The sequence below is a fragment of the Ranitomeya imitator genome, chromosome 9 (genome assembly GCF_032444005.1).
Source record: "Ranitomeya imitator isolate aRanImi1 chromosome 9, aRanImi1.pri, whole genome shotgun sequence".
NCBI classification, from domain to species: domain Eukaryota; kingdom Metazoa; phylum Chordata; class Amphibia; order Anura; family Dendrobatidae; genus Ranitomeya; species Ranitomeya imitator.
The window spans coordinates 138,239,535-138,256,814 of record NC_091290.1 but is presented as its reverse complement, the minus strand read 5'-3'; the positions used below and the strand labels follow the sequence as shown (position 1 = coordinate 138,256,814).

Below are 17,280 nucleotides of genomic sequence, written 5' to 3'. Positions count from 1 at the left end.
CCCTTATATCCACTATTGTAAGGTCCTACTGAGAGGAAACATTGCTTTCCCCCCTCTTCATTGCAGGGAGAGCGATACTTTCCTAACTGGCACATTATGTCGCTGCCATGTCCGTACTTCCGTCTGCAAAGCCCAGACCTCGGCTTAGCTTGTAAAGAGACCACGATTGTCTCCATATACTACACACAGATGATCTCAGGGTAGTGGAAACTTAAAAAAAATAACTCGCCCCCTTTACCTCCTAATATACATTTTAGATTGCCTTGTCCATGAGGCATAAAAGCTGCAAAAAAAAAAAAAAAAATTGCTGCAACTGTACAGCAAAATTGCAAAAAGTTATAAATTTACTCCAAAAATGATACCAAAAAAAACCCATAGATTTATTTTTTCCTCCATTTTTATTAATGGTGTAATTCAAAAGTAAAAGTCGTCTCACCCGCACAAAAAAAGGGGGCAAAACGGCAAAAAATTGACTGTTAGAGGTTAAAGGCCAGAATAAATTTGGTACAAACTTACTTTTAAAGGGTTCTCGGACAATGCCCTAGGGTGGGTGGTTAATATTGGTGGGGGTCTGACCCCGTCTCCCTTTGATCGGTACAGCAAGTTACCCCCTATTCTCTTTACATAGGAGTGAAAAGTGACGATGACGCTGCGTCCAACAACAAGACATGAAGTGAAGGTCACACTATTAAATGTATCTTTAATAAAGCAAATAGTCATTTTACTTACAGAAGCTTCAGAAGTAAAATACAAACTGTACAGTTCCAGTTTCGGAGTGTTTGCTGGAGAGAAAACAAAAAAGCGATAGTTGGGGGAGGAGAGGGAGAAGGGGGTCACACTCGCACAGCGCCAAACCCACTCCCCCTCTTGGCGGAGACTGAACATGCTCGTAGAGGGGAGTGGGTTCACCCCATTTTTTTTATATATATTTTTTTGTTTGTTTTTTTTTTGCTAAAGGTGACCAATATCCGGAAAAAAAAATAAAAAAAATTTGGAAGCCAAAAAACATAGCACCTACATGGTCAAAGCTTCAACATACAGAAAAGAAAAAATGCTCTCAACTTTTTATTATTTTTTTTCCCCCCCCCGTTTAATTTAGAAGACTTCAAAATACACGTAAAAAAAATATATATTTCTTATTATGTCGCCTGTGGAACAATTGTTGGCACTTTTTTTTTTTTTTGAGACGTCTGTTCGGTACAAATATATACGTCTGCTATCCGTTAATAAGACCATAATTATTCTGATAAAATACGGGAGAGGTCGAGTGCAAAGGAACGAAAAAGGGGGATGGGGAACGGGGGCGCTAGATGTAGGAAGGGGTGACCCTATGTGAATTGTTTCTTACAACTCAATGTTTAGAGCCAGACTTGGAAACGAGTGGTACGAAATATTTAAAAAAAAAACAACAACAAAAAAAAAAACACGAAATGCGGTGCCGAAACGCGTGGGTATAGAAAGGGGTTCTAGACTGCACACAAGTCTCTGTAAACATAGACAGGATGAAGACTTGATTTGAAAGCATAAAAAAAAAAAAACTATAAATACGGGCGACAAACACAAAAGGGTCCGCTAGAACAGGGAGGGTTGAGTGGAGCGGAGGAGGGTTTTTTTTTTTTTAAACCCCTTTTTTTGTATATATAGTTTAGTGTTTTATACATATTTTTGGTATATTTTAGATAAACTTTGTAAAAATGAACAAAAAAAACCAAAACACTCAGAATGTGCTTTGAGGAACAAGTCGTCGCCATCGATCGGCGCGATCTCCCTCACGCTAACGATTAACGCAGAATAGTGATAAAAAATATATACAAAAATAAGATTAATACTGCCAGTAATGTTTTGGAAGTTTTTTTTTTTGCCTTTTTTTTAATGTACGTTTTCCATTCTAGAAAATACAAGGGATGGGTGAGGGAAGGGATTTAACAATAAGGGGCTTCTGCCAAAAAAAAAATAAAAAATGAAGTTACTTAAATACATATAAACTATATATATAATAATAATATTTATATATAAAGAATATTTCTTGTAACATCGATCGGGATTAATGGAGAGTTCGGGGGGGGGGGCAACCTGTACAGAAAAAGGAGGGTGGTTGGGATTTCGTGGTAAGCACCATGTATTGAAGCATCTCTGCAGCCACTTTGGTTGGAAGAAACTCGGCGCACCGTTTGGGGTTTCCGCTTCCGGAGGGGAATAAGGAGATTCATGGCACTGAGAAGTGACATTTGTAAAAAATAGACTTTAATGTCATCTACCTGCTATTTTGTTAGATATTTGTCGGAGCCAGCTCACATAGATATTATTTTCATTCTATATTATTAGTTTTATTTTAAAGAAAAAAAATTGAAAAAAAGTCTTTTACTATCCCAGAATCGCCTTCTCTCTCGTCAGGAGTGTTATGTGCATAATGCCTTTGGCCAGATGAATAAAAAGTAGAAAAATAATAATAATAAAAATAAATTGCCAGAAAGTGAGGTTGTTTTATGACACAACCAGGTTCTGTTGCTCTTGCTGGGGATGAGATGGAGGTGGTAATACTCCGACCTCGGCCTCCCAGGAAGAGAGAAAATATATATATATATATAACGGCAAAGTATAACATTCGCCCTTTGTAATCCTTCAGGTTTTCTGCCAGGGCTTTCATAGGGGCATCGGGGAGGGGGGGAAAATGCCCCTCAACCCTGGCCAGTATGGAGAACAACTACGGAACGGACCCTCGTCCCAAAATCTGATGCATTTCTATGGTGACGCAATAAGCATCACCATATAAATATAGCCCTGGGGTCGGGAGCCCCTGTGGTCTCTGTATTTAAAAGAATAGCATTGGATGGACACCCCCGGCCCACCAGGGCCTAGAGCCACACAGGGTTGGGGGGACTGCATGGCTCGACTCACCACCATACAATCCTCACCCAGGCCAGGCCTTGCTATTAACCAGCTCAATGTTGGAATTGCTCTTTTATGGGGGGCACAGGGTTGCGAGGGGGGTTTAGTATGTTTCCCATTAAAAAAAAAAAAAAAGAAGGGGACCTCTTCAAAATTTCTGAAAAATCCACACTGCTCGTCTCACGTATTCGGTGGAAACCACAAAAACAGGATCAGAACCAGACAACCCAAACTTTCCACAACAAGTTATGAGACTGCAAAACCCATCCCACCCCCTGGATACACAACCCCCCCCAATAAAACACAGGGACGCAGCCGACACTAACCCCCCCCCCCCCCAGCAGCTTGGTCAGAACTGGTGCAGGTAGGAAGGCCGGCGCTCGTGCTTCATCTGGAACGATTTAAAGCCCTTGTTTGCCTGCTGAGATGGCTGCTGCGCGTAAGCGAACGTGGAGGAGATCCCGGTCGGCGGAGCGCAGTCGTTGGCCGTGGACCAGACCGGTGATTGCAGCATTTGCATTGTGTCGTTCCACTGGCTCCCCGGACTCGTCATGTGGTATAAAGAAGAACTCTGATTGGGCAGTGTATTGGTGAGGGGGGACGAGTGCTGCCAGGGGGCCTTCGGGGGCCACGTTTTGGTTTTGTTCTCCTGAAAATAGAGAGAAAATAAAACACTTATCAGACGCTCGGTCCCATTGCAAAGAGCGCACAAGGATGGTTTTAGATGGGCGTATTTCACAGACCCCCAGCCTAAGTTCGGGTCGGCATTGCAGCCTTAAAAGGGACTGTCTGCTATATTTGCTTTTATGACCTATCCCAAGGATCGGCCACCAATGTCTGATCGAACGGGGTCAGACACCTATCAGCTGATATCCGTGTCGGCAGGAATTGCTCACTTGCGGAGCTACTCCATCTTCTGATAGTGACCGCCGCCGGGTATTACACATCCGCCCCCATTGATTTGAACAGATGTGCAGTACCAGCCGCGGACCATACAAGTAAACGGAGCAGCTTGGGAAGGGAGTACTTTCTGCCACTGGCACTGATAACAGCTGAAAGGCGAGGGTCCCAGGTGCCAGACCCCAACCTATCAGACATTGCTGACCTGTCCCAATTTAGACAACATTAGGTAGTGCCTTATCGAACCCAATAAATGGCGATATCCCGGTCAGCGTCTCACCTGGTTGAGATCATCCACTGTGGAGAGGAGAGGTGGTGACGGTAGAGTGTTCGCCTCCTGTTCACCACTGCTGTGTTTCCTAGTAAAAGACAGCAGGACAGAAGGGGTTAACAAGTAATAATAATTAATAATAGTCCTGGACGCTCATTTCTGGGTGTCGGCGGCTCTCGGACGTCACTTACCTCCTCTGCTTGACGGCAGCGACAAGGTCCGGCCCTGAGAACATAGAGAATAGACTGTCTCCGTTTGCAGATGAGGTCTCGTCGCTGGAGCTGGCCGAGTCTCCCTGAGCGCCCGTCCAGCTGCTGTTCATCCCGTCTCTGGAAGACAAGGGAACGGTAATATGCAACACATCCTCACTGGCGGGGTTCGCGCGCCCGCCGGAACAGACCGCACTGGATCGGCCAAACACTTACACTTAAGTCCTGCACTAAGTAGTAAAAATGCTACGCATGGCCACAGGTGGCGCCATTATTACTTAGGAGGGGCTGACAAAGTTTATAGGGGTCCTCCCTTTTTGCAGTTTACCTTATGGGTTAAATACTTTGACGTACAGACACAGCGATACATTATGCTTTTTTACTTTCGCATGGTGAAACTGGGGACTTGCACATTGTTGGTCCCCATGAGGGACTTGGACCTGTGATTATCTGATTGCTCGTTCCATATAGTGCAATGTAACGTCCAGGGTGCAGGAGGACCACAAACTGCCATGTTCTTACCCCTCCGAGAAGTATTCTGGGAATGGCCAGGTTCTGTGCGACTCGTCAGGATGGGGCCAGTTGCTACGTGTGGTGCTTGGCCGGCGGACATGCTGTGCTTGCCGTTTTTGTTGCATAGCTTGGTTGACCCCGGCCACATAGCGGGCAAACTCCGGGTCCGAACCAACTGCGGGAGAGATGGGGAAAAGCACAAAGGACCGTCAATGGTTGCCAGGCTCAGCTGTTTGCTCTGTGTCATCCCCCAGGACTAAGCTTTTAAGCCTCCCTGTCTCCTACCTCTGAATACAGCACAATGGGAGACCAATGCCAGTCAGCAGCTGCTAAAGCCCCTGTTTACAGGCACAAAATCCCACCCATTAGTTAGAAATAATAGCAGGCTGCAGACGAGGTCGCGATCTGCACAGACGGCGAGGTTATTTCATATTATAGGGTGATAAGACCACAGCTAGGACTGTGGACGTACAGCTAGTGCTCTCTGTTATTTTCTGCAAAAGTGGCAGAAGCAATAATAAAGCATGTCTCCATTCATTCTCTGTTTGGATGGAGCAGGGGGCCACGGTTCTCGGCCCCGATCGTGGTGTATCCGATGGATATTGCACAAATGTCTCAATTGAAAATACCGCTTTCAAGTGCGAGGTTTAAGGAGGCAGGAGTGGGACAGATTCTTCCCTACATGCTCACTTCATCCCTGTATTGTGCTTTGCCCCCTCAGGCCTTGTACTTTCTGCTGCTACAGTAATGTAGGTCCGGCATGCACACAGGAGCGCGGCCGGCCATGAACAAGCAATGGCAGCTATCATGCACCAGTCCTACTTGTATACAGAGCCGGGCACCTGAGCAAAAGACACCCCACTAGTGGAATCATATATATTAGGAAATGTATTGTGCATACATGGATCTAAAAAACCAGAGTCATCACCTGCGGGATCAAAAGGCAGAATGTCTCCGAGCATGCCGAACACTCCTTCACTTTGGTCCCGGTTTGGCCAAGTGTTATTTCGCGGGCCTTGCGATTTCTGCCCCAGCATCTCGGACATCATGTTATCCATAAAACTGCTGACCAGCCCCATGCTATACAGGTCAGAGCTCAGATCGGGGACCCCCTGACTGCTCCACTGGCTCATCTGTCCGAGGGGGGACAGGCCACTGCCGACGGCTTGTGACGACTGCTGGGACGAGCTGTTTAACCATTTCCCAGACGGGTGCGGCGACTGTTGCTGCTGCGGACCGATGGGCTGGAACAAGTGCTGATAATACTGCAGCTGCGGTTTCTGGGAGATGGGCAGCGGCGGTGGTTGCTGTAACAGTCCTTGTTGTTGCTGCGGTTGCGTTGGAGGAGGATGCATCGGAGGGGGGTGCATTACTGGCTGCGACGGTGGCTTTACAGTCCCTTGTTTAGGCTCCGGGGCGACGGAGGACGTAGCAGAATTTCTCCTCTTGACCACAGGAGACGTCTGCTGAGATTTGCCCATGTTGAAGCCGGATAGGAAGTCGATGACATCCTGCATTTCCTGGTCAGAGGGCAAGTTCATCCCCTTCTCGTCCTTTAAATCGTCTCCTTTAAACAAGTCCTCTCGGCGGTCGACCAGAAAGCCATTGACTATGTGTCCGGAGCCGTCCATGGACCTGGAGAAGCTCCCCAGGGTCAGCATGCTCTGCAGCTTGGAGTCCGCGTGGTTGGGATGTTTCCCCTTTTCATCTGAGTGATTAGTGGTTAAGACATGTTTGGAGGGGGTCTGAGGGACGGAGTAACTCCCGCTGTGACCGGAGACGCTACAAGACACTTTCTTGGTGAACCGCGATGTCAGTTTTGAGAACGTCTTTTGGAGTCCACCCGCCGACTTGCTGCCGCTCCCGTGCGGAAGATCGATCTGGTTCCCAAACTCGGAGGTTTCTCTCTGCAGCTGAATCTGGATGATTGGCAATACTTGTTCCCTGCAAGCAAAGCAAGAGGTCAGATGACTGGCAGACAATATTGGTGGTCAGAAAACCTTAAAGGGGTTGTCCAGGACTCAGGTCATCGATATCGCACACCTGGCGCCCCCCCACCGATCAGCTGTTCTGAGCCCCCACAAGGGTCAGATATAAACAGCACAGCTCCGTACACTGTGTAGTGGCCATTCTTGGTATTGCAGTTCACCTCCCATTCACTTCAATAGGAGCTGAGATGCAGTACCAAGAACGACCACTACATGGCTGCGGCGCTGTGCTGTTGATGTCCATTCACTGTTTATATCAGTCTGTCGCAGGTTCTTATTGGGGGCAGCCGGGGGTCTTGATAGGTACTTTTTGGCATTTAATGTCCACTTTGTGATGCTGAATATTCCCTGCAGGGTAAATAACAACTCCTAACCTGGTGATAACAACACTTCCCTTCCACCACCATAAGCTCATTATTGGGAGCGCCTAAAAACAATCCCTTTAAGCACCACTATAATAGTCTAGAGCTGCCACATTGGTACCGGGATGCATCTACGGACATTGTATATTAGTGGAGCCGCCATTAGGCGCCTGACATGGGTCTCTGCCGGCGCGCATTCACTGAAGATGGTTATTGAGGAAGCAACCGTTAAAGAGATGGCGTGTTTACGGTATGCAGACACCGGCGAGGTGTTGCGGTGCAGATTTAGCGCCTGCTCCCGGTCACCCAGATCTGCAGGGAAATGCAGCAGTGCCGTTCACATGAATAGGGCTGAGCTGCAGGTCTCACAGCAGGAACGAGGGATCTAGAAAACCAAAGAAACAAACCGCACAATACAACCTACAGTAATATAATGAGACACGTACCGGCCCTCCTTCCAGCGGGTGACGTCAAACACCGCTGTGTACAGGACATCCACCAGCCCCAGGGTCTTCTCCGGGTCCAGGCTCCTCTGCAGCAGAGACATTGTCGCCGGGTCTTCCTTTAGACACCTGAGGATCACGATAAAAAGTCATCTCACACACAGAAGGAAGACATGACAGCTGTACGGACTACTACAAATCCATAGAAGCGGCCGCGCCAGGTCCCATTCAGACCGATGAACCCCACACGATCAATCAGCAGCCATTTACACTCCCATGGATGTTTGGTGGTCTTCAGAGCGCACTCAGTTTTGGAGGAAATGCTGGGATTGCACCTTTTGCATTTCGGATCTTACGACTTAAGTCACGAACGACTTGCAGAAATCCAAATGGTTAACAATAATAGCACAGCGGCTGCGACTGTTCCTCCAGTATCAAAACGCATGGGGCGAATGCGACGCTGAATGGCCCCAAGGTTGGATGGGGATTAAATCACTGCAACGGGCAGCACATTGTCCCGAGTGGATAGTGGGAGCGCTACAGACAATATGCATCCTGCATGGGGCAGATCTATCGTAGTCATGGCGGTTCTGCTCCCATGCACTTTGCATTGCGGCGTCTATAAAGGCCTCCTCATCAACCTGTATGTAGTAAATGCCCCTCTAGTGCAAAGCTCCATAGTTATAGCAAAAAAAAGAATTACCAAGTGGATGGGACTTGCACGATGAGTCGGGAGCCCTCCAGACTGATCTGCGGGGCATACGCTTCCTTATTCTCAATCTGTGCTGTATCAACGACCACCTAATTTTTGGGGAGGAGAACAAAGGGAAAAAAAAACAACCACGCATTAGTCAGAAACCACTTCGACAGCTCCAGCAAATCATTAGTCAGAAGCGAGCGACGCTGCAGAGATTTCCCGATCACCCTCAGCTCCGCTAAAATGGACAGTGTAGCTTTATGTACGCAGCTCTTCTGCAAAGTTTTGTAATTAAAGCCCCGATCATTGTATAATCATAATTTCTGTAACTTATAGACTTAAAGAGACGGATGAACACTGTACTCGCCTTGTCCGAGTGGAGGTCCACATGCTCGACCTCCGCTCCTTGCAGAGCCCCCAGTCTCGGGATTGGGGGGAGTCCCAACAGTGGGACACAAATCAATGTGTCAGGACAGATAATGGGGAGTCCGGACTATTTAGCTCCAAGAGTAAATACAACTGTAGCAAAACTTCAGCTGTGGGAAAGGTTACATATCTACTACATAATTGTCTAAGGGCCACTTCCGTCTGTCCTTCTGTCTTTCTGTCACGGATATTCATTGGTCGCGGCCTCTGTCTGTCATGGAAATCCAAGTCGCTGATTGGTCGTGGCAAAACGCCCACGACCATTGCCACGACCAATCAGCGACGGCCACAGTCCAGCGGCAATATGGCCGCTCTTTCCTCCCCGCAGTCAGTGCCTGCTCCAGTCATCCAGTCAGGCCTCACACAGGGTTAATGCCAGCGTTACCGGAGCGCGGTGTAATGCACTCCGGTTATGCAGCATCAATAGTAAAACGATCTAATGTAACAAATAATAACAATAAAAAAGGTTATTTTCACCCTCTGCCGTCGCGTCCTGTCCTCGGCAGTGCAAGCGGCAGGTTCCGGTTCCAAAGATGCTGTGCGAGAAGGACCTTCCATGACATCACTGTCATGTGACCGCGACGTCATCACAGGTCCTGCGCTCATCCAACCCTGGGACCGGAAGCTGCCACGAGCACCGCACACAGGCGACAGGACTACAAGGGGCCCTCGGAGGGTGAGTATATGTTTATTTTTTAACCTGTTACATATGTGGCTGGGCAATATACTACGCGGGCTGGGCAATATACTACGCGGGCTGGGCAATATACTACGCGGGCTGGGCAATATACTACATGGACATACATATTCTAGAATACCCGGTGCGTTAGAATCGGGCCACCATCTAGTGCTGAATATCCGATCTTTGACACCAGGATACAGACGAGTGAGGAGGCCTAAACAGGGAGTTTTGGACTTCTCCCATGTAATAAGGGAAATGCTGGACACCGGCCATGAATCAGGAGGGGGTGGCCGGCGTGCCAGGAATCTGGGCTAGAGGGTTAAAGGTTACTCTTAGCTCCAAGACTCTCAGTGACGATGGCACGATCGTAGCCAAATGCTGGTTTCTCACACCCAGCCCGGTGGAGGAAGCGGGAGGCTTCCTGCCCATGGAGAGAGGGATACTGAGCGACAGGTGCTTCCTCCCCTATAATCTGACGCCTCGTCACTTGTACACAAAGTCCTATGAGATCATTTCCCCGACTGCCAAAATTCCCCCCCGCCGCCTTGTACCTGCAGAACATAACACTGCGGATAAGCCCCTCTTCAGGGGTAAAGGTGGTCCAGATGTGCGTAGGTGTGTGGGCTGCAGACGAGTCTCCTATTATCAAGTGTGCAAGCGAAGACTCGTTGAGCAGGGTGTGCCGGGAGGCGGCAGGGACACGGGCCCATTCGGAGACTTGCGGAGCATGAAAATGATTCAGGGCCTTCAGCATGTGCAGGTGAAATCATCCCTCCTTGCAGAAGCCCCCCAGACACAACAGATAGCTAAAGGCGACCATTTATTACAACATGCACTTACCAGACCAGCCTGGCCGAAAAGCAACTGCACTGCAGTTTTACAAGCCCCCCGCCAAGTGGATGGGCACACTTGATTGAGAATTTCCGTCACGGCGCTTTCGTCCCGGCCGGTCATGCCGTTGTGAGAGTCGGCCTCTCTGATCAGCTGCAGCATCGCGTGCTAAAAGAACGGAGCGGAGATTCGGCATTAACCGATAACTCGGCACAACGAAACGTTGACTGCGGGCGCAGACTTGGGCGAAAGTTACCGTTTTTAGCTTCAGGTTATCGGTTGAGGACTCGTTGAAGGACGTTCCTTTCAGGAAGTGGGAGCCGATCTGCACCGGTATGGTCGGGAGCTCGCACTGGATCGGCTGCGGCGGCGTCTGCCTCCTTCCTGCCTGTTGTGCTTCCGCGTCGCTGCAGCAGCCCTGTGGGAACAGAAAAGGCATTTTCTCATCATCCTGGTGGTCTGAAATCTTCGGTGCGGCAGCCGAGCGGAGTCAAGCCATGCCGTGGAGAGAATTGGGGACCCCACCGATCCAACCCTTGCTTTTTGCCCCTTTTGTAGTGTACACGTGCGGTTACCTTCAGACAGTCTTCGATAGCCTTGGGATTGAGGTGGAAACCGGCCTTCATGGCATATTCACAGTGACCTAAACGCTCCAGCGCCATCCGATATGCCTGCAACAACACCAGTGACGGGAAAATTTAGCATGAGATTAATTTAATGGCGAGCCGCGGCGGGTGCAGGGTCTTACCTGTAAGGTGCTGTCGATCTTCAGGTTCAGCTCCTTCAGGTGATGCTCTGGGATGGCCAAGCTCTGCGAGCAGAAGAGCTGCTGAACCTCTAACCCGGCCAGGGAGCCGTCGCATCCTCTCTCTCGCAGGCGGCTTGTGGCCTGTCAGCAGAAACCCACGTGTTAGAAGAATGCGGCGGCGCTCGTTAGGTCTGCACAGATCAGCAAATTCTGAGCTCAGAAAACATAATGCATCCGATCAGCAGGTGCCCCCTTCTGTGCCTCGGGGGTCTGCGAGCGAGCGTTGGTGCTGGGCAAGACCCTATAAAAAATGCACTGTGTAAACGCGGGATATGGGCACCTCTCATCCTAGAGCAATGATTAATATGTCCAGCGGTGGCGCTGCAGAGACGGATCACCAATGGGGGTCCCAACATGGGGGCACTGTGAATGAAAAAGACTCCGACGTGGGATCGCGATTTGCATTTTCAATGTTTATTTGGCGCCGCGGTAAATACTTAAAGGGACGCGGATGAAGACGTTGCTCAGCTGAGAGCTTGGGACACGAGTCTGCAGCATGCTGGGACTTGTAGTAGAGCGATCTGACCTAGTTTTGCAGATTACCAGTCTCTGGGATCAGAGTCCTCGCGCTGACTAGTGTTACTGCAGGTTAATAGCTGAAAGGCTCACATGGATCAGGGGCGGAGGAGGAAGAGGAGGAGGAGGGCAGCCCTGGGCAAGGGGAATGGCTCTGGCAAGACAACCCTGAAACTCGCAGCCCATGCACATCTCCTAGGAGGAAACAGATGACGTCGCTGCAGGAGGAGGCAACCAGCGACTCCCGAGACCGTCTGTGGCTCACGTGGACGGATATGTAGCAGGATATGGACACTTTTTTTTTTTTCCTTCTTAAATGCATTTATTTAGGGCTAAAATTATTTTGAATTAAAAATGTTGCACCTTTTGCCTTCTCTAGATTCAGTGTTGCACTGACTTAAGTGCTTCTCACTTAATTAAAATATCATCAAAAAGTCATTATATATATATATATATATATATATATATATATATATATATATATATATATATATATATATATATATATATATATATATATATATATATATATATATTTTCCTTTGTTTTATTTATTTCAGTTCTTCAAAACAAAAAGTGAAACTTATTATATAGAGTCATTCCAGAGTGATCTATTTCAGGTGTTTATTTCTGTTAATGTTGATGATTATGGCTTACAGCCAATGAAAACCCAAAAGTCATTATCTCAGTAAATTAGGATAATTAACAAAATACACCTGCAAAGGCTTCCTAAGTGTTGCATTTACTGAACATACATTTCCATCGGCCAACATTTTGGATGTTAAAATCATTTTTCAAGCCGGTGTTATAAAGTATTCTAATTTACTGAGATAATGACTTTTGGGTTTTCATTTGCTGTAAGCCATAATCATCAACATTAACAGAAATAAACACGTGAAATAGATCACTCTGTAATGTCTCATATTTTGTATTATTTCACTTTTTGTAGAACTGAAATAAATGAACTTTTTGATATTATAATTTATTGAGAAGCACCTGTAATTGCAAGCTGCAGGATGAGTTAACGGAGAAGCCATCAGTGAGCTTTACTAAAGAATCCATTGGGATACTCTCTGACCCTTATCTGCCTTTTTCTGAACTCCTCTCTGCCGATTTATGAACACGAGACCACAACAAAGTTGGACATGCCGGGAAACAAGGAGTTTGCAAAAGAAAAATGACTACATTTATTTTAAATGAAACCCAAAAGCAAACATGTTTGGTAGAAAAAAAACAACCACTGGGGATTGTAATGATCCGAGCAGCAAAGTTTAAGTAATAAGCCGCTCTGCAGTGAGGACACATTGTTGTTATGCAAATAGGAGCGATCCCAGTCATCCAGCCGGACATCGAGGGGAAACTCATCCGACTTCAGGCTCATATGGAATTACTTATCAAAACCACAGACTCAACTACATTCCAGTATGTTCCAGCCGTCCCATCCCCCCATACAAAAAGGGCATGTACACATTATCCCACAGCTCGGCAGGGATGCAGCAGACGATACAAATCAATGTCTGATCCTTTCAACAGCCGCTACATGATAATATAGGATTTACAATAGGTGATATCACAGCTCACCTCCCCCTCCTGTACAATGACTGATAACACCTCTATACAGTAGATAACACAGGATCCACCATTCACAATAGGTGATGTCACAGCTCACCTCCTCCTCCTGTACAATGACTGATAACACCTCTATATACAGTAGATAACACAGGATCCACCATTCACAATAGGTGATGTCACAGCTCACCTCCTCCTGTACAATGACTGATAACACCTCTATATACAGTAGATAACACAGGATCCACCATTCACAATAGATGATGTCACAGCTCACCTCCTCCTCCTGTACAATGACTGATAACACCTCTATATACAGTAGATAACACAGGATCCATCATTCACAATAGGTGATGTCACAGCTCACCTCCTCCTCCTGTACAATGACTGATAACACCTCTATATACAGTAGATAACACAGGATCCACCATTCACAATAGGTGATGTCACAGCTCACCTCCTCCTCCTGTACAATGACTGATAACACCTCTATATACAGTAGATAACACAGGGTCCACCATTCACAATAGGTGATGTCACAGCTCACCTCCTCCTCCTGTACAATGACTGATAACACCTCTATATACAGTAATAACACAGGGTCCACCATTCACAATAGGTGATGTCACAGCTCACCACCTCCTCCTCCTGTACAACAAATGGTAACACCTTTATAGACATGAAAATGCAGTAGGCTGCAATTAGTGACTCCACGTCATGCTGGGAGTTATAGTCCCACAGCAGCAAGAGCACTAAGGCAAATCTGAAGATTTATCGGGGCTGATGCACCCACCTCGTCCCTGCAGGCGATATTAGACAGATGTAGGCAACAGTTTACATTATGGCAACTGGGGCCTAAGGAGCAACTTTCAGTAAAAAATAATAAATAAATAAGAGGTCCATTTGCAGAGTTTCCATCCCCACATTCCTCGTCCTCGCTCGCGGCTCGGAGTTCCCTGTCCATACGTTTTCTATAAATAACCCAATGTGAGAAGACAAGAGCGGTATTATACAGGCGGCCCGCCGTCACCCGCGCTGGCACCGCTGTGCTCTCCCACACAACCGAGCGCTCCAATTAAAAAAAAGGTCAGTGTGTGGACGGACACGTCCTCCCTGCACACAATGCACAAAGGCCCACACAGACAAAAAATTGGAGCGAGCCGCGGACGGCCCTTCTGCCTGGTAGTGGACATGTGGCAGTGCGCGATCTGTGCAGTGTTTATTTCCCGTGGACCGATTCTTGCACTGCTGTACCTGCTGGGCAGTATGGCTGCCTGGGAACGTGCTGCGTAATTAAAAGTATTCCTGACAGGGGTCACCGGGCCGTGCATCACTAACGAGCGCCGGTCATTGATTATTCAGGCAGAGCGGTCAGTGTGGGTTGAAAAGGATTAAACAGGTTGTCTGACAACAGTTTTAAATAAGTTGTCATCAGCACATTGCGATGCCACACACTATCACAAGGCGAGCCGGGGCGCAAAAGGAGGCGAAGGCGAGAGGGGGCGCACGAGGAGGCGAAGGCGAGAGGGGGCGCACGAGGAGGCGAAGGCGAGAGGGGGCGCACGAGGAGGCGAAGGCGAGAGGGGGCGCACGAGGAGGCGAAGGCGAGAGGGGGCGCACGAGGAGGCGAAGGCGAGAGGGGGCGCACGAGGAGGCGAAGGCGAGAGGGGGCGCACGAGGAGGCGAAGGCGAGAGGGGGCGCACGAGGAGGCGAAGGCGAGAGGGGGCGCACGAGGAGGCGAAGGCGAGAGGGGGCGCACGAGGAGGCGAAGGCGAGAGGGGGCGCACGAGGAGGCGAAGGCGAGAGGGGGCGCACGAGGAGGCGAAGGCGAGAGGGGGCGCACGAGGAGGCGAAGGCGAGAGGGGGCGCACGAGGAGGCGAAGGCGAGAGGGGGCGCACGAGGAGGCGAAGGCGAGAGGGGGCGCACGAGGAGGCGAAGGCGAGAGGGGGCGCACGAGGAGGCGAAGGCGAGAGGGGGCGCACGAGGAGGCGAAGGCGAGAGGGGGCGCACGAGGAGGCGAAGGCGAGAGGGGGCGCACGAGGAGGCGAAGGCGAGCCGGGGCGCAGATGGCGACGAGGAGAGAGACGGTCCACGGGGCGGGGTGAGGATGGTCAACATTCTGATGCGTCTGCCCCATTTTTCTTTAAAAAAAAACTGTAGACAAAAGAACCAAAAGGTCCGTAGATGAAGCCAAGAGGACTCTTCCACCTCCTGCATTATATCAGTCGGCCTCAGCCTGTCACACTTTCCGCTGTCTCGTCATTGCACCATATCTCCTACGTTGCCTTGTACGCGGCTTCTGCCCTTTGAATCACTTGGTGACGGCCCAGGCCATGTGAGTTGATGAAAGGATTCCTGCACCGCACATCCTCAGACACTATGAGTCAAGTATGACTGTGCGGCAGGACGATGGCCTCCATCCTCAGCGGTCACAAGTCACTATAGAGAGATGTGCGGCTCAGGACCGGTGGAAGGCAGCCCGGTGGAAGGCGGCCCAGTGGTTCCTCACCTCGGTAGCTCCTCGCCAGGTCCGCACAGCGTCGTCCAGCTCTCTCGTGGGGCTCAGCTCGCCCGGTCCGGGAGCGTTCTTGCGCTCTTGTGCTATCGCTTCAGCAAAGGGCTGCACTTTTTGCAACGCCTGGGACAAGAACTGAAAATGAACCTGCATCACAGTCAAGAAACAGCGACCGAGCACCTGTGGAGAGGAGGAGAGCGGGGGTTACTACAGGAGACCACATGTATGCTCCGAGCAGGCACAGAAACCATTTAAAAAGGGGTCTTCAGCCCCTAAAAAAAAAATCATATAATGGAGAGACTTATGGGGATATAGCCGACAAGTAGTTTGTTTTTGGTATTTTACTGCATTTTATACAGTTTTATAAAAGTTTTGAAAACCCCTTTAAAAGGATATACTTAAAGGGGTCATCTGGAATTTTACTAAATTCTGCCCTGTAGTAGGAAATGTTATGAAATGAAGTAATACCCTTTAAATACCCCAATGCTGGCGACCCCAGTAGTTCCTTTAGCTAAGACGTCTCGTCATTAGACAGCTTATCAATATCAGTGGTCATGTATGAGCGTACGGCAGGTGACCGCTGAGGTCTGTGACTGGCTGCAGCGGTCAGGCGACTGATGGGACAGCATCGCTGCAGGGCAAGCAGGAGCAGCGAACAAGGATAAGCAGAGGTTCTCTAATCCTCCATGTGAGGCGAGATGGCGACTCCGCAGAACATGAGATCACTTCTAGATAAAACAATGAGGCTTTCACGCCAGCGGGAGAATTCCTGACTGATCTGTAATCTGCGACCTGATGGGACAGAGGAAGTTACACGTGTGACCCCCGCAGGGATCCTGCTCACATTTTCCAAACCTCACTTTGTCCTCTCGTCATTTACGCGGTCATAATCACCCAGCTTTCATAGAGGCCTGAACGGCAGAGCAACTAGTCGCCGGCCACTGAGCAGATCTGCTGGTGGAAGATAACGGTGACTGGCCGGCACACAGCTTTCCCAGGATCAGATATACCCGACTGTGGCCTGCTAAGCTTGGCGGCCGACAGCTATTCCGCTGGCCCCTTCATACACAAGCATACTCAGCTCAGCGGAGCGTGCGTGTGTTCTCAATGGGAAGTAGGGGGAAAAAAGCTGCAACCAAACTGCTCTGATCTCGACAAAGGATCGTGCATGCCAAGATTCAGCATGCCCAATCCTTCTTTCCCCATCTTGATTTTTGGATATTGGTGCCAGTCCAGGCCCCTCCACGTCCTGTTTGTGGGGAGATGGTTTCATACTTCGCACTCGGCACCGATCATGTGCTGAAGGGGGCAGGCTGATGGTCTAATAACTAAACCTCGATTCCCATCGCTGCCATAGACAGAGCTATTAAAATAAGTAGCCGTCCAGCCCCCATAACGCGCACAATAGTTAAGACTATAAGCAAGGGGGCTGGCTTAGCAATTAACCCTGCTGTTCTGTTGGTCAAAAATGACCGACTTTGAACTTCAATATTCTTTAAAATATTCAAGATGCGGCTCTGAAACCCGTGGCCGACCGACCCATCCTCATTTAAGTCAATCAACCACAAGTTTCAGAACCGCATCTTGAACACCCCAAAAAATACCAAAGTTCAAAATAGGTCTCCCCAGACCGAACAGAACAGCAGGGTTAAAATAAGG

At 48.8% G+C, this 17,280-nt stretch overlaps 1 protein-coding gene across 1 annotated transcript in view; it reads right to left on the bottom strand.

Annotated features, from left to right (window-relative positions):
• Window positions 1-674: 674 nt before the first annotated feature.
• GARRE1 (granule associated Rac and RHOG effector 1) overlaps window positions 675-17,280 on the bottom strand; it is a 40,564-nt gene continuing 23,958 nt past the window's right edge. The window contains exons 3-14 of the mRNA XM_069739203.1: window positions 15,616-15,801; window positions 10,960-11,100; window positions 10,787-10,882; window positions 10,468-10,629; window positions 10,221-10,379; window positions 8,279-8,376; window positions 7,579-7,704; window positions 5,711-6,726; window positions 4,792-4,957; window positions 4,252-4,389; window positions 4,070-4,148; window positions 675-3,538 (exon numbers count right to left, since the gene is read on the bottom strand). Coding sequence (XP_069595304.1) covers window positions 3,239-3,538; window positions 4,070-4,148; window positions 4,252-4,389; window positions 4,792-4,957; window positions 5,711-6,726; window positions 7,579-7,704; window positions 8,279-8,376; window positions 10,221-10,379; window positions 10,468-10,629; window positions 10,787-10,882; window positions 10,960-11,100; window positions 15,616-15,801 — 2,667 coding nt within the window. The 3' untranslated portion in view covers window positions 675-3,238. The remainder of the gene's footprint in view (window positions 3,539-4,069; window positions 4,149-4,251; window positions 4,390-4,791; window positions 4,958-5,710; window positions 6,727-7,578; window positions 7,705-8,278; window positions 8,377-10,220; window positions 10,380-10,467; window positions 10,630-10,786; window positions 10,883-10,959; window positions 11,101-15,615; window positions 15,802-17,280) is intronic.